Source organism: Gekko japonicus, unplaced genomic scaffold (genome assembly GCF_001447785.1).
Source record: "Gekko japonicus isolate JY-2015 unplaced genomic scaffold, Gekko_japonicus_V1.1 scaffold422, whole genome shotgun sequence".
Lineage (NCBI taxonomy): Eukaryota > Metazoa > Chordata > Lepidosauria > Squamata > Gekkonidae > Gekko > Gekko japonicus.
Window position 1 is genome coordinate 1109724 of NW_015174855.1, and position 18074 is coordinate 1127797.

The window sequence follows — 18074 nt, forward strand, 5'->3', positions numbered from 1 at the left end:
AGACAGGCTTCTTTGTTAGATTTTTGAAAAATGTTCTTTATTAGAATTCTGCTGGTAACTTGAAGGAGACAAACTTGGGGGATTTGTGCACCAGTGTATGGTATTCCACCTCAGCACAAAAATACACCTAAAGTAATACACAGGCAACAATTTTTGTCAGTGCTATAACCATCAGATTTGCTGTCTACTACACACATGCTCATTCCCCCCCCCCTCCATCTTACTGTGGCACCTATACAAATGCTACAAAAACTTGCAAGCCCTGTTAGGCTAGAGAACATAGTAAGACTGGGGAGGAATGCAATGGGTAGAATGGAAAATAAATGTTTCTACCATACTTCCAACAAGTCTCTGAAAAGGTATAGTTACCACAGACCTTCAAAAGTGGAAATTCTCCACACAAGGAGCATCCCTGTGGACTAGGGTTGCCAGCTCTGGGCTGGGAAATACTTACAGATTTTGGGGGTGGAGCCTAAGGAGGGCAGGGTTTGGGGAGGGGAGGAAAATCAGTGGGGTATGATGCCATAGAGTCCACCTTCCAAAGTGGCCATTTTCTCCAGGTGAACTGGTCTCTATAACCTGGAGATCAGTTGTAACACAGAGCCAGGGCTGTGTATGTATCCCAGTTCCATACAAGCACAGAAAAACCACAGGCTGCAACGGATGGACAAATAATTCCATTTGCTGAGAATCTTGCTTCCTTTTTAAAGGAAGTTTCTAGTCCTTATGATTAGAAAGATCTCCGGCGCTCTGCACTCCCATGACTTCCAAAAAATAAGTTTTTGCAAAATAAGTAGCATTGCAAAATAAACTGTGCCACCTAATAAACATGATATCGGTCTGCTTTGTTTGCACGATTTATACCGGTTAAATGTTTTATTTCATAAAAGGTTGGCTTTAAAAAAATATTAGCTCAAGACTTCTGGTTTATGGAGCAGCGATGGCGGACGTTCTCCCAGGACTGTGGGGGAACGATCTGCACACCAGCGGGTTGGAGGGGCACTACCTCAAGTAGCGCCCCCACGGAGCCTTTGGGATAGGCTCCAGGCCAGAGGGCTTTTGAGGGGTAGCCTCTTTGATGGTGTAAAGCCAGAGAATTGAGGTTCCTCCACCCTGACGGTCTGGTCACTGCGTGGCCTTCGGGCACAAGCTGGTTTGACTGGGACAAGTGCTGGAGATCGAGCAGAACAGCGTTGAAGCAAGTGAGGTCAGAGAAACTGACCAACAATGAATGTGAGTTCAAACTAAGCGGACGACTATAAAAAGCAAATTACCCCCCACCCCACCCCCGTGGGAAAGCGGATCACAAAGAGGCACGCCTCTTATGCGAAAAGACTGATAAAGCAAGATGAAGGGGGAAGGGGGAGGAAAAACAGCAAGTGTGTTTTGAGAGGCTTACTTGATTGCTGACAGCATGAGAGTGATCTTTAGAGTCGGAGGGAAGCGTTAAAAACTGTAAACAAATCGTAAAAAATGGCAGCCGTGCAAAGAAGGCTGAAAACAAAACCACCTGGCAGCCAGAGCCCAAAACCGGAGGAGGGAAAAGATGTCATGAAAATGCTAGCGGATATGCTCGAGCCAGTGATGGAAACTGACTGTAATAAATAAAAAGTTTGCATATCAGCAGCTCCAACTGAAAGAAACGGAGAAGAAGGTGGAGCAGGCAGCTGGGAAAATTAAGGAGTTGGACACCGCAACCAAGAAAATGAAGAAAAGGATGGGAGAAGTGGAAACAAAGCAAAATCTACAAGATTTTGTTACAGCTGCCGATGGAAAAAGCCAACATGATTCTCAGATTCCAGGGAGTTCCTGAGGCTGAGGAGGAGGATCTGAGGAAGATACTTAGCAAGATCATCACTTCAGCAATAGGCTTATCAGTGGGTGAACTGGTGGTAAAAGAGATGGAGGCTTACTCCAATTATATTTTAAAAAATAGCCTGCCTGGGTTTATAGGGCTTACTCCAATTATATTTTAAAAAATAGCCTGCCTGGGTTTATAGGGCTTACTCCAATTATATTTTAAAAAATAGCCTGCCTGGGTTTATAGGGCTTACTCCAATTATATTTTAAAAAATAGCCTGCCTGGGTTTATAGGGCTTACTCCAATTATATTTTAAAAAATAGCCTGCCTGGAGAAATTGTGGTCAGATTCTCAAGAAGACAGACCAGAGATCCTATTTTAAAGGCGGCATCAGCAACTCCACTGAAAATGGGAAATTTAATCATTAAAACTTTAAAAGACATTCCATTTGAAATTCGTCAAAAGAGGAAAAACTATAAGGACTTAATTTCTTTTCTTCAAACTAATGGAATTTCATATAGGTGGGTGATCCCGGAGGGTGCCATCTTCAAGATTAACAAAAAAAGAGAAAAGATTGATTCCACCTTTAAAGCCAAGGAATTTTTGCGACGCCAGCTGGGAATGGAGGAAGATTCCAAAGAGGAAGAAACAAAATCAAGTGACTGTCTGCCACCTCTGGAACGGAGGAGGACTCTGCTGTGGAAACCGGTGCAGAGGCAGTCAGAGTGGTATATGGCTCTAGAGACAGAAAACCGAAGTAAAGGCAGAATGACTCTGAAAATTGCCTTTTGAAGCGAAGAATAAGAAGATGATCAGAAAGCTCTCTCATAACAACTAACAAATTAACATGTTAACACTGAAGCTGAGACAAACAAGAACTCTACAAGTATATTGTTTTATTAACACTTACTAGAAATAAGGCCCGTTGTGGAAATAAATACAACGAGATCTAGAAAGAGGCTCTGGGAGAGTGCTCTGGCTTTGGGCAAACAGTGTCAGTCTGCTTTTAAAACATGAATCTGGGACCTGCACACCACCAGAATACAGCAGATTCCATATGCAACTGACATTCCAACTGCCTTGCGGGGGGGGAGTTTGAGGTGTGGAATGAAGTCCAATCAGCTTCCATATGCAAAAGACCAGGTTGTCGCAGCAGTTGTGGTGTGGGCGGGACCCGGGCTTTGCCTTCTGATTGGTGGCGATATATGCTGAGGAGCATGGCCATCAGCCATACACTAAGGGAGCGCATTTTAGAATTAGAACTTTGGCACCCACTATTCAATTATATATAAGGAGAGATATTACTAACACTTTCACTAACAGGGATAAGATCTCCTCCTCTTGGGGTTTTAGTATAGTGTGGTTACCTTTTCTTTGTCCCTAGATGTAGACCCCTTCCTCCATATTTTCTTTATAGTTCATAGTGCATTGCAAAAATAAAAATATCCCTCTGGGGATTAAAAAAAAATTAGCTCAAAAAAATGGACAAGACATTGAAGAATATGGTGTGAATTTGGCAGCTGGATGGTTCTGAACAAAATGCATGGAACATTTTTTAAAGGCAAAGAAGGAGAAAGAAGGAAAAAAGCTATTCATAACACTTCCGATTTCTCAAGCCACATAAGCTTTACAGTAAATCTGATTTTTTTCCCTCTTTGTTTCCTTTCCCTTTTATTTTATTTTCCCTGTAAACAGCAGGATGTATGCTTATGCTGCCCTCTAGTGTGTATTGCAGAAGGAAGGAAGCATTTTATTAATCTCATTAATCACAGCATCTTCCTGTTCCCCTTCTTTTGAACACCGGTTTGTTTCTTTTTGAACGGCAGAAGCTTGAAGCTGTCATTGTTCGGGCCTGTGCTAAGGAGTAATCCTATCAGGCAACCTTCTCTTAGCATTCAAACCTGCAGCAGGTTGTAAATCTGGCCAAAAGTGGGCAGGGTTAAAAAACTGTGTACTGATATGCACAGTTTCATCAATGGGCCTGCTGTGTGAATTCAGTCAGCAGAGCTTAGGTACATCTTCTCTTCCCAATAATGTGGGGGTCCCAGTCTAATTTAGGCTCCTGCATTGTTTCCCCAGGAGGGAACTTGCAGCACCCATTTGATAGGAAGTTCTTGTGATGGACCCAGACATGACGTGAGGGCAGAGGTCTTGTTGTAGAAAAAGAGCTGCCGGAGCTCATTAGCATAACTCATTAGCATAACTTATTTGCATATGCCACGCCCCCTGACATCACCGGAAGTGACAGAAGGCCACACCCCCCTGACATCACCGGAAGTGTGTCAGAAGGCCCGCCCTCAGGCTAAGGCGATATTCAAACAGGCTCCACTCTGGTGGAATGAGCTCCCGGAAGAGACTAGGGCCCTGCAGGACCTTTCACAGTTCCGCAGGGCCTGTAAAATGGAGCTCTTCCGCCAGGCTTTTGGAGCTGCCACCACTAACACCTCCACCATCAACAATTAATATCTACTCTGGTGGAACCCTGGCCCACATGTCCCTCAAACACAGCCCGTGCCAATGACCTGAGATAGCTGCAGAAGGCCGAAGAGTCAATTGTAATATGAGGAATGTTGCTAGCACTTTATCTTGTTTGAATTTTAATGCTGTATTTATTAATGTATGTGATTTTATCCATCTGTAAGCCGCCCTGAGCCGGCCATGGCCGGGAGGGCGGGATAAAAATCAAATAAATAAATAAATAAATAAAATTTTAGTAATGTGTTGCTAATGGATTTTTTCTGTCATTTCATACACACCTGTTTTAGTAACCGGCTGCTAGCAAAATTTACCTTTTCATACAAACCCACTTGCATGGGGTTAGCAGCATGGTTGAGCCGCTTTTGAGGGAAACTGCTTTTTTTCCATTTTCAAAACCTTTGTTGGGCTTCTGAATTGCTGTGGTGCACTGTTTAAAATGTCCATAGTGCTTCCTACAATGCTGCTTTTTTCCTACACACTTTTTCACCACACAATCTTCCTCAGACTTTTAAAAAACATTCTAAGGCGAGCGCTATAGCACTAAACTGCTATAGCAGCACCATTGAGATGCATTGACTCCACTGACTCCATAGAGTCAATGCATCTCAATGGTGCCGCTATAGCACTGAAGTGCTATAGTGTTCCTCTTAAAACATTTCTTAAAGTCTGAGGAAGATTGTGTGGTGAACAAGAGGGGGGGGAGCAGCACTGTTTGAAATGACCATAGCGCTTCAGAGACGGTTCATTAACGGAAGGAAATTTGCTGTATGAAACCCCCGTCACTGTATCGCTTTACTTGGAACTGGGCCAACAACAAATAATGTCTGGTTTGGAACGGTAATGTGAAAACGGCATAAGAGTCTGTATCTTGGCTAGGGCCATTCTATGAATCCATCACTGAGAACGAATTCAGACCCAGAAGTTATTTAGGCCAAGTTTAATGTTTTCCTCACCGAATCACCATAGTGATATATCACCTTTTATATCAGTACTGACTGGAAAGAAACAGAAGGAGCAGAGTAGAGCAGCTGCATATATACTTGTAAGGTAAAGGTAAAGGTTCCCTTGCTTGAAAGCCAGTCGAATCCGACTCTAGGGTTGCGGTGCTCATCTCCGTTTCAAAGCCGAAGAGCCAGCGCTGTCCGAAGACATTTCCGTGGTCATGTGGCCGGCATGACTAAACACCAAGGCGCACGGAAACGCTGTTACCTTCCCACCGAAGTGGTACCTATTTATCTATTTGCAATTTCTTGCTTTCGAACTGTTAGGTTGGCAGGAGCTGGAACTAGAGACGGAAGCTCACTCCGTCATGCGGCACACTCGGGTCTCGAACTGCTGAACTACCGACCTTCCACAGCCTGCAGTTCAGCGTCTTACCCATTTGACCCACCCCAGCCGTATGCAAACTGACCTGCAACAGGTGGGCTAACTAGGTATGGTATTGCATGGAGAAAGTACACCACCCCAAGGGCCGATGATAAGGAGGCAGTTCCCACGACATCTGCTGTCACCACAGGAATGAGTGTTACATAGGCTCCATCAAAATATCCGAAGGTGAATGAGAAAGGCACAAGGAGTGGAAAGCTTTGGAGAATGGGAAGGAAAAGACAGCACAGCCCGTCCATTCCCACAGCAAAGAGGTAGCAGATACAACGATACTTCTTCAAGCACCTAAGGACAGAAACAAAACAGGGAAGGCACAGTTAGTTGCAGTGCATCTGTGGTCAGTTAGCATCTAGCACGATGAAGAGTTATAGAGAACTCAGAACCTTGGGCACTATTTTAGATTTCAATTGATCCTAATAACAAGGTCGCCAGCTGTGGGCTGGGAAATACCTGGAGATTTGGGGGGTGGGGCCTAAGGAGGGCAGGGTTTGGGGAGGGGAGGAACTTCAGTGGGGTAGAATGCCACATAGTCCTCTTTCCAAAGCGGCCATTTTCTCCAGGAGAACTGATCTCTGTTGCCTGGAGATCTGTTGTAATAGCAGGAGATCTCCAGCCATCATCTGAAAGTTGGCAACCCTGCCTAATAATAAAGGTAGTGTCACTGGTCTAAAGAAAAAACCAAAACTGTAAGCAAATATGGCCCAAAGCAGCCACCTGTCATCTCTGGTTAACTGTTAGCTTCTCTTGGAGCTCCTCTCTTTTCCCTTCAAATATGCCCATTTCGCTCTACTGCTTCCCAGCTGTGGCCTTTACAAGGAATCCGGTAATATAGAAAAGTACCTCTGAGCAACTACACCTAAGTCTTCCCTCCCACACTAAAACCTGGATTCAATGGAATCCATTTCCCTCCCTTCTGCTGCAGCTCAAAATCCCCCCCCCCCCCCCCAAAGCCACCCCCCGGGGAGAAACAAAACAGGGAAGGCACAGTTAGTTGCAGTGCATCTGTGGTCAGTTAGCATCTAGCACGATGAAGAGTTATAGAGAACTCAGAACCTTGGGCACTATTTTAGATTTCAATTGATCCTAATAACAAGGTCGCCAGCTGTGGGCTGGGAAATACCTGGAGATTTGGGGGGTGGGGCCTAAGGAGGGCAGGGTTTGGGGAGGGGAGGGACTTCAGTGGGGTAGAATGCCACATAGTCCTCTTTCCAAAGCGGCCATTTTCTCCAGGAGAACTGATCTCTGTTGCCTGGAGATCTGTTGTAATAGCAGGAGATCTCCAGCCATCATCTGAAAGTTGGCAACCCTGCCTAATAATAAAGGTAGTGTCACTGGTCTAAAGAAAAAACCAAAACTGTAAGCAAATATGGCCCAAAGCAGCCACCTGTCATCTCTGGTTAACTGTTAGCTTCTCTTGGAGCTCCTCTCTTTTCCCTTCAAATATGCCCATTTCGCTCTACTGCTTCCCAGCTGTGGCCTTTACAAGGAATCCGGTAATATAGAAAAGTACCTCTGAGCAACTACACCTAAGTCTTCCCTCCCACACTAAAACCTGGATTCAATGGAATCCATTTCCCTCCCTTCTGCTGCAGCTCAAAATTCCCCCCCCTCCAAAGCACTGCTCCTGGGGGACCTCCAGGAACAACATTTAGTGGAGAATTTTTGGCTGCAGCAGGGGTGTGTGGGGGGGGAGCTGAGAAAGTTGCACATCCACTGAAACACCCCTTGGGATTCCAGCTCATGATGCTGCAGCCTTCCTCCATGTGACCAGAATGAAACAGCAGGGCTTCTTTCCAGAGGATATATAGGAGCTCTCCCATTGAAGCTTCAGGCCTGATGCTTTTCATTTGAGAACTTATGAATGCCCTGCGTGTGTTATGCGCCATCCAGTCACTTCTGACTTGTGGCGATCCTATGAGTGAATGACTTCCGAAACATCTTATCATTAACCACTCCGCACTTGCAAACTGGAAGAGGCTTTCTTTCTTTATTGATATCCGACGAGAACAGGTTATACCGCACTATTGCACATCACTCAGGAACGGCCATACTTTTCTTAAGCATATTCTCAAACCATGTGTGAAGGAAGATAATTTCCCATACAATTTCACTAGTCAAAATCAGACCCCCTACACTATCTGTTGCCCTGACCTGGATGGCCCGGGCTACCCCGATCTCATCAGATCTCAGAAGCTAAGCAGGGTTGGCCATGGCCAGTATTTGGATGGGAGACCGCTAAGGGAGCCCAGGGTTGTGATGTGGAGGCGGGGAATGGCCAAACACTTAACAACGCTTGCCTTGAAAACCCTTATGGGGTTGCCATGAGTTGGCTGCGACTTGACGACACTTTCTAGCACCACCACCAAACTGTCTGTTAAAAAAAACCCTATCTTTTCCCCCCTCAAAAGTGCTAATAATAGTGCAGAGGTTCACTTTCAGTTAGCAGAGGTTCTACCACCACCACTACCACCACCACCAAACTGTCTGTTTAAAAAAACCCTGTCTTTTCCCCACTCAAAAGTGCTCATAACAGTGCAGAGGTTCACTTTCAGTTAGCAGAGCCGGGCAGGCTTTGAAACCCGGCTTCTTGCACAGCCTTGATCTAAATCTGGGCCCTGCACACCTGCAATTTATCTTTTAGAGACTGAAGAGCTGTGAGCTCTGCGACACCTGGTTTGGCTCTTGTACCTTTGAAAAAGGGATATAACTGTTCCCCCTCAAAATCATAGGATGCTAATGGGCATTCACTTCCCTCCACTGCTCCCTATGTTGCCACTATCTACAGGGCTGCCTTTACCTTCTGTCTGTGAGCCATCCAAATGTGACGTTGCCAATAATATCGACGACCCCAAGAATGGACATCAAGAAAGCCGCCTGCTGATGAGTCACTCCGACCATTAACGCGTAAGGCACCAGGTAAACAAAGAGGGGGCTGCAGCCATAAGCCATAAATAAGACAGACACGGCGAGCACCACAAAGTCTGGCATCAGTAAGAAGCTGTATTCCTGCCACGAGCACTGGCAGAGATATTTGTGAGACCACACTTTGATCAGAGGCGAACAGATGGACCACTGCTTTAAGTCTTGCTTTTGTGCTTCCGGTCCAAACTCCTGCTCTGGGAATTCGGGGATGTTCTTGTGGTCCTCTTTTATTGCGATCGGTCTCATCAAGGCACCGCAGACGCAGAGGTTTAAAACAAAACCTCCCAGGATAAGTAAGGCTCCACGCCAGGAAAACTGTTCAATTAGAAGCTGGACCACAGGAGCCAGGATGAACGTACCAATTCCACTGCCTGACATGGCAATTCCATAAGCGAGTGCTTTCCTCTTGCTGAAATACTTGCCCACCATTGCTATGGCTGGTGAATAACAAAGAGCAAATCCCAGTCCTAGAAGGGCAGGGTACCCCAAGAAACACACATGTAAATAGCAATCAAGACAGCTGGTAGAATATGATTATTGTCAATTATTTACATGGGGAAATAGTGTATGAAAATATGCATTTGAAATTTTTATGAGGACAGCATTTTCAGGATGACGCCAAGAAAATGATGCGCGTACTTCCATTTCGCCGTCCTCACATCAGATGTTCACCTATATTAATGGTGTCATTTTGGAATTCTCCTAATCCAAATTTATCACCAGAATTCAGAGTTCAGAATGAGCTGGATAAAACTGCAGTTTAGAATCCTGGCCACTGGGAAAGGGGGGGAAAGGGCTCCAATTTGTTGAAATCCTCACATTCAGACATCAGAACAAACTAGAGTTAAATCACAGACTTCTGATACCATGAAGTCCAACAGCAGCTCCACATGGGAAGGGAAGGGGTAGGGGAAAAGAGGAGTGTGTGAGCACAATAAACAAAGCTTTTGCTCTTTAAGATAAAACTCTGGTTTGTTCATGACATTTTAAGGCAGCCAGAGAACATCAAAGAGATCCAGTGAGTAAAAAATGGCTACCAAAGATGACAGTTTACATCTTGTGGAGGTTTGTAATTTTTCACCTCAGGAAGCCCCAATTCCATTATGGGAGTTTGGTTTTCAAAAGAAGGAGTTTCTTATTTGTAGACAACACATTTGATAAAAAGCTGACACTCTTAAGTGCTGACACAACACAGGCCATAATTATGGACTTTTTCTTCTTCTTAGTAAACAAATGTCCAGCAGCACTTGAGAACAGGCATTTTTACAAAACTGTTATTACACTGCAGGGGGCTGAGCACTAAGCTTGCGTCACCTTGGCGACAACACTAGTTTTAATAAGTCAGCAATCTCAGTATAAACATTTCCATTCCTCTTTTTGTTGAGAAATGACCTGCAGGAGAACAAAGAATGAAAAAGTAATTGCTAAATCACAAAGAATGCCCAGGACTAACAGGCTCAGCAGAAGATGCTTCTTTTGAATGCAAATGATGTGTGAATTTTGCCCGTCAAAATTAACAGATGCAATTGCTTCACACAATCCCACCATTCGTGCTAGTTTAAAGTTCATATGCATTATAAGTCTAATGAATTTTCAGAATTCTGAATTCAAAATCCCCACTGCAAACGGAAGTCTGAGGATCTGAGTAAGAAAGAACAGAAATATTGGACTTGAGCTTTAAAACTTTTTAATAAACTAATACCAAAGTTAGATCAGTCAACATGGTCAACTACACCATGTCACCTAATAGCAACAAAGAAGGCACCAAACACACTTTATAATTAAGATGCTAAAGTGTTTGACAGATGCGAATTTGCATAAGGATTATAATTTTCAGATCTACGCTGTCTGGCTTTTTCATATTTATTTGCTGACTTTGTTGGCTACTATCCATGACTTATCTATCACACCCCATTTGTTTAGGATAGCGCATGTGGTTTTATCCTCACATCAAATCTGTATTTTATCCTTACATCAAATCTGTAAAGTAAATTAGGCAAGAATGTATGGAGTTTCATGCTTAACAGGACACGAACGCAGGTCTCCTAGCTGGACCCTCCAGCAACTATACCACACTAACAGTTCCCTCCTGATCTTGTTACAGACACTGGGTGGCTTTGGGAAAGTCTCCATCTCCCTTCTATAGTTTCAAATCTATAAAATGGAAATTATGGTGGCCTCATGCTTCATGAGGAAGATGAATAAAGCAATATTCTTGGAGCATGAAAATAAATGATGTAAATTAGGTAAAATATCCTCAACAGCAATTAAGGAACCCGGAAGTGCTGTAGGGTAGCTCTAGGAATCCTAGCATTTCGGATCGACACTATGTCACTCCTGGGTTGTCTCCAGAAATGACATTGTGGCACACACTCTGCCATTCCTCCCCATATCACTACCCCCAAAATCCCCACCCTAACAACAATTAATAGAGATACCTGTAAGAACTCCTAAAGAAATATAAAGATGCTCCAGGCTTGTGGCAAAGGAACTCAGGATCAGTCCAGCAGATGCAAGCAATCCTCCTAGTATGATGCCCACTTGACAGGAGACATGGTTACTGATAAAACTCCCAAGTGGTGCTAAATACAAATGAATAAAATACAAACAAACATGGCCCTGTTTGTATGTCTCACATAAATAAGTGTAACGGCTGATATGCAAAAAGTAGTACTCCAGCAAGAATATGCTACACTTTTTGGCCCAGAAAACCCCTTTTCACATATCAGGATTGGGTACAGAATACTGGGACGCGTTCTGTGTATGCCCCCTCCTGCATATACCTTTCAAACTTGACTGCTTTCCATTTCCCTCAAAAATCACACTCAAGAAAAGGGCCCCTGAAAAGAAATGAGGACAACTATCTGGTTCCCTGTGAATCCATGTGGAGGCTTAGAGCAAGCCAGTGTCACTCAGCATTTGTTCCTTTAAAACAGTAGCCCTGTTAACATAGTGCAGTGATGGCATGCACATCCTACATGAATATGCATACTTCTGTTTGTAAGGAAGAGCCGACATACGTTCCCTTTACAATGAAACTGTGGACCACTACCTGACTAAATGTGGGGTTTCAATCAGTCATTCAGCTGTACATGCATCGGATGTAAAGAACCACTCAATAAATGTATAAGGAAAAATCAAGTGTACACTGCCCATGGATTATACGTGCCTCCACTGTTAACTTGTAAACAGGGCTTGTGACCTAACTCTCACAACTCTCAGATACTTGGGATGGACCTTGTCCTCTGTATTTTCATCCATAAAATATTTCAGTTAATTTTTCGAGGAAGCAATACAGAACTGTTTAAACTACTTGTGTATGGGTTTTGTGACCAGGGTACCTAGGGATGCCAGCCTCCAGGTGGGGCCTGGAGAACTCCCGCTTTGACAACTGATCTCCAGATGACAGAGACCAGCTCCCCTGGAGAAAATGGCTGCTTTGGAGGGTGGGCTCTATGGCATCGTACCATGCAGAGGTCCCTCCTCATACCCACCAAATCTCCAGGTATTTCCCAATCCAGAGCTGGCAGACCTACTGGGTATCTAAAGAACTGACTGTTTCCATATGCTCCTACCTGTCCTTTTAAAAACATCAGCCAAGTCCTCTCTCCCTCCCCACCCCCTTCTCAGAGTTCAGCAAGGAGCTGGGACTTTGGCAGCAGGAGAAACTCCATTTTGGAACGACCTCCCTTTAGAGGCTCACGCTGGTCTCCCTCATTTTTAGTGAGGACAGCTATTTTCCCTCGAGGTCTTTTAATTTTAGTCTTAATTCAGCTGTTTCCATTTTTGGCTTTATAAACAGCTATTTTATAACTGTATACTATTTATTTCTCTGCTCTTCTATGTGTTTCACTGACTTGTATTTTACAGAGTTCTAATTGTCTTCCCGTGCCATTTGCTGCTGCAGGAATCAGTTTTCTAGTCGAGGGACAAGGTATCGATATTTTCAACCAATAATAAAGCAAACAATAACATGACTTTGAAATTTCGTCACAGGAGGTACCTCTTCAATTCCTGATTCCCATTCTATGGAAAGCATTTTGCACACATTTGGAACTATTATCATGGGCAATGCCATTACCTGACTAAACTGTAACGTGCACCATAAACCAGATTAAACCTCGGGTCCTTTTTTAGGTGGCATGCTTGCTCTGATCAGACAATCTTAAACCAAAGCCCTTTGGCTCTTTATGACTTAATATGTAGTTCCACAAGGTATATTAGAGGAGACAGAATACTTCATCATTCCCCACTGATCTGGCTACTCACCACAAAGCATTGTAGCACAGTCTACTATGGAATGGATCCAAGCTGTTCGGGCATAATCCTGAGCAAAGTAAGTCTGGAACTCCACAAAAAAAATTGAGATGCACCTGAAATAAACACAAGTATTTGGTGAAAATAGAATAGTTTTGAAAGGACAAAATACCCCAATTATTAAAGATTAAGTGGAAGCTGACTGAGGAGCTCAGTAAAAGCATCCCTTCCCCTCCTCTCAACTGGGGTGGGCCACTCAACAGTCCTCTGCTTGTAGGGTTGCCAGGTCTTACCTTCATCCTGGCAGGGGGCTCCAGGCCGGCTCCAGGACTCTTCTGGCGTGTGCACGGAGCAAGCATGCCACAATGACATCACCCGGAAGTGACATCATCACACCGGGCACATTGTTCGGGGGAACGTTCTAGTATTTGGATAAAAACTCTATGGCGACCTCTGGGTGATGTCATCACACCGGGCATGTCAGGACTCTTTGGGGGTGGGGTTCCCCTACCGGCCAGCTGGCCAGCAGTGGATTGGGGGCCTCGAAACCAGGGAAACCCCCACCTCCATTGGGGGACTGGCAACCCTATATGCCTGTGTTCTCTTCAATTTGGGGCAGTTCAGATGATACAAAATCCTCATGGCTGCCATGACAACTCTGTATAAGATGTGTGATAGGAGTTTTGTACCTCTGGCACATGGGATGACTGTGGCACATGGGAAGAAGCTGCTTCAGTCCACCACCAACCATGCCATGCCATGTTCACATCTTGCAATAGCCCAGGGGAGCTTGCTTGCTCTGGTGGAAGACTTATGTCTATAGCCATCATTATCATGCAAAGTTACCATTGCAAAACACCGAGTCATGGTCCCATTACTATAGCTATGGCCTAGGAATGATTTAGGAACAGATTATGTGCAATTGTTCCCATGGCAACTTCTCCATCTTGCCTTCAAACACTACTGTAAGTAATCTGTTCTCCTCATTAAAGAAAGACAATGGTGGTGAAGTTCTTTGGGGTCTGTCAAGAAGCGTTGTGAATGTGCTCAAGTGAGTGGATCCTGACAGGCAGATGGAACTTGAAACACCACCACTTTTGGAAGGCTGCTGGGTTTAGGTTTGAGATGGATAGGGAGAAAAAAAGAGACAGCTGTAAATTGACCGAAGTGCCTGGGAGTGATGGATCTCGCTCTCTCGCTTTCTCTTCCCCCGCCCTGTTAACTTGTAAAAGTACCTCTTTGCCTCTACCTGTGTTCTACCTAGGGTTGCCAGGTCCCCCTTGGCCATCGGCAGGGGATGGGGGGCAGGGTTGTCAGTCCCAGGCTGGGAAACTCCTGGAGATTTGGAGATAGAGCCTGGGGTGGACAGGGACCTCAGTGAGGTACAATGCCCTAGAGTCCATCCTCCAAAGCATCCTGGATCTGACCACCCTACTCTCCAGTGGGGGAAGGGGATCTGGAAAGCCTAGCAGTCTCCCATCCTGAAAAGTACTGGGTTCTATGCATGGAGAGGTGGACTACAACATGCTGAACAAGTCACATTTATTGTAGTGCACACACCAAGACAACAATGGCCCGGCAAGGGCCAACTATATACACCCACCCCAGACACACCTACAGTCCTATTGGAGGGTTTGAATCTCCCGCCAAAGGTCCTATTGGAGGACTAAAGGTGGCCTAGGATCCTTGGTCCCTATTGTGTTAGGGACCAAGCTGGGGACTGAGGACACAGGCCCCTGGTGGCAGTCCACGGACACAACACATCGAAATATTGACCAGGGCCGATCCTGCTTAGCATCTGAGATCTGATGAGATCTGGCTAGCTTGGGCTATCCAGGTCTGGGCTGAAACAAATTATTGTGGTATGTGTGCTGGGAAAATTTGATATCCCCATCATAGGATTACTCAAGGATTGCATCCTTGAGGAAACATATGTGAGCAATATTCAGAACATGGACATGTATATTGTTCAATAAAATCGATTGTTTAAAGGGGCCCATGTACACTGATTACATCTTGCAATAGCTCTTTAAACCGGTGAGTTACCAGTTAGTTTTCCTCAAACCGCTCAGTTGTTGACAAAGCCCTTTACCAAGTACATTTGTATTCATACAAGGCACTCACAATACCAACCAGCCACAGAAAAAAATAGCCAACAAAAGGAACTCAGGCTGTGGTCACACACACTAAATAACCCACTTTCAATCCACTTTCAATGCACTTTGCAACTGAATTTTGCCAGTTCACACAGTAAAATCCAGTTGGAAAGTACACTGAAAGTGGTTTGAAAGTGGATTATTTAGTGTGTGTGACCACAGCCTAAATGAAAGTTGCCATTTAAAAACTGGTAGCTTTTCAGCCCCATAGTGCCCATGTTAAATAAAAACCTAAATCAACAACATCTGGAAGAATAATTTTGTCTCCAGATAAATATACATTATACTACCCTTGAAGGCTGGTCTGTTTTTTCTTTCTTTCTATTTTAAAGGCAGGCAGACTCAGATTTTTTTTAATGTTTACGGTGCTAAAGAGTATATATAGAGAGCAAGGGCCTCCTCAGGTCACAGTTCTCATTCAAGATAGTTTGTGGAAATCGTTGGCATGATGACTAAAAGGGATTACACAACACATGTATCAGTCAGGCCAAGGGTCAAGCAAGGCCTCGGAATGATAAAATGTAGGGCAGTGGCCTGCATACCTTGTGGCCCATTAAGCCAAGCCAAACGCAGCCCCTCAGTTATGTGGGGATGAAATAGACCCAAAATATGTGTTTTTATATTCTTAATGAAGCAAAAACAAAAATTAGTAAGGATCTCCAGGTGCAATCCTAAAAACACGTTCCTGAATTTCCCAAGGAAGCCTCTCTGATGGTTTGTCTAATTTTCTGTCAACAGGTGAAAATGTGGCTGCTGCCAGAGAGTTCTGGTGTTGTGTTTTGTGGTGGTGGTGGTGTATGTTTTTTAAAACTAGAAAACATGACAAGCTTTAAATGTTTTGTTGACCTTTCTGTCAACTAGCTGCTGGAATATTATATTATTGGAAATTTATCCTAATTTTTAATTGTTGATTTTATATTAAAATTTAAGGATACTCTCTCTTCTCTTTTATTGTTTTGTGGGTTTGCACATCATCTTGGATGCCATTTATAGCAGAGAATGTGGCTTCAAACTGCCTCAATAAATAATTGATGTTTCATATCCTATCATTAAGTACCACTTTAAAACAACACAGAGCATAATGCTGAGAAAGAATCAAGTAGGAAAATGGTTTTACCTTGTTACAGCTCTAGTGCAGATAGTAACGAGGAAGCAGCCAATCACAATCATCCAACCCCAGCCACCATCCGGAGGGGAGGCACTTAACCCTTTCCTTGGCACAGCCACAGTCATGATGGCAGGTCTCTCTTCTGGCCCAGAATCACTCTGCAAGGCCAATGCCAGTGGATAGGCAAGGGATACATGGAATGTTACCTGGCACATGGGTTATTTGACATCTGAAACAAACAAACCAGTGGAGAAATGATCAAAGGGTGTCATGCTTCCTTTGTTCTGTGAAAGGCCACTATCAAATAGCTCAGCAGGGCTACAGCTTTATTGTTTTATCTGAAGCTTTATTTTTAACCCCAACAATGGCAGGATGCAAATTCTATACATTGTTGGGAGCAGCTGACAATGCTTCATATTCTTTTAATCCAGACTCACTCCCCTGACACACAGTTTACGTTCACATCACTGGCACCAGAATGAATCTTCACAGCTAACGTATTCTGTAATGAATTCTGTAAATCATGTAAATATGTTGTAGTGCATAATTCATACTATAGGTATGTGGACTTAGTCATAGCCACTATTTTCAAGCAAGTCATTACCTGAGGCTTTGTCAGTTTTGAACATATGTGAGATACGATCCCAAGCATGTTTACTCACAAGTCATCCCATTTGTGTGTGTTTTTCAGTAGCTTGCTGCCAAATAAGTGTACATGGGACTGTAGCCTTAGATTTAATATTTTCATGCACATATTACTGAGTCAAGAAAAGTTCTCAGATCTCCAAATAGACATAAGACAGTGGCATTTTTACCCAGTTGGGGGGGGGGCTGCAGATGAAACCCTTCCTTCTGCAAAATCCTTCAGGGTCAAATTTCAAAGGCATAAATAACATGTAAACATCCAACTGACAGATGTTTCTTTGAAGATCATCTCTCTTACAGACTCTCCCCCAGAGTTTTGCTTGAATGAGGGCTGGCTCAAGAAGCTGGAATTTAGAGCCAGAGAAAATCTGGGCACCATTTAAATCCTGCAGACAACCGATCAGGTTCAAGTGCAAACTAAACAAAATATGCACCTTTCTGCTGGATTCCTGCCTAGAGCTAATTTTTTCATCTACAAACATCTACACACTCAGATTTATTTATGCTCAGACTAATTTTACTCAACCCAATGTAACACAAAACAAAATCTGGAGAAAAAGTCTCTTTTTACAGATATCTTGCAATTACCCTTACTTATCATTTATCTTGGTCCCCACATGTCAAGGCGGCTCACAGCCAGAGTAATTAAAAAATTTTATTGCTCAAAAGGGGCCAAACATATTCCGGCAGCTATCAGGATATTTAATGCTAAAGTGGTCCCGCAACTCTTATATGGCTGTGGAGTTTAGATAGAAGCTGTATCAGAGAAATTAGACTCCCCTCTCCACACGTTCCTTAGAGACATCGCGGCAGTCCCGAGATGTGTGGCAGGCACGGCCCTTAGGGTGGAATTCGCCCAGCCATCAATTGAGAAAAGAGCATGGCAGCTAGCATTCACACTGTTTACCAACAAAGAAAGTAGAGGGGTTCCCACTAGTGGACCAGGCTTCGCTCACCTGATTCAGAGGGACACTCACATAAGTGATAGAACTAAGTTAATTGGATCCAAATTAGAATCCCTGAACATTGGTAGTACCCCCCCCCCACAGCAAAAGGAGGCCCTTAAGCTCATTAAAAACTAAATTAAGGGAAGTGGACCTCAGCAGTACATTGTGTAGAGCTCGGCGTACATGCTCGGGTCTATCCCTTGACCTTCCACCGCCCAGGGCCGGCTCACTCACTAGGCGAACTAGGCAATCGCCTAGAGCGGGCTGGCCCTTAGGGGCGCCAAACTGCACCCGGCCCTGTACTCTGGGAGTTTCTTATTTGTGTTTTTCATTCTTCCTAAAATGCATTTATTTTTGAAAAATGGTGGGCACAC

At 44.1% G+C, this 18074-nt stretch overlaps 1 protein-coding gene across 1 annotated transcript in view; it reads right to left on the reverse strand.

Annotated features, from left to right (window-relative positions):
* SLC16A12 (solute carrier family 16 member 12) overlaps window positions 1-18074 on the reverse strand; it is a 41285-nt gene that overhangs the window by 3224 nt on the left and 19987 nt on the right. The window contains exons 2-6 of the mRNA XM_015424619.1: window positions 16118-16337; window positions 12857-12960; window positions 11026-11169; window positions 8463-9054; window positions 5691-5950 (exon numbers count right to left, since the gene is read on the reverse strand). Of these exons, the coding sequence (XP_015280105.1) occupies window positions 5691-5950; window positions 8463-9054; window positions 11026-11169; window positions 12857-12960; window positions 16118-16323 (1306 nt within the window). The 5' untranslated portion in view covers window positions 16324-16337. The remainder of the gene's footprint in view (window positions 1-5690; window positions 5951-8462; window positions 9055-11025; window positions 11170-12856; window positions 12961-16117; window positions 16338-18074) is intronic.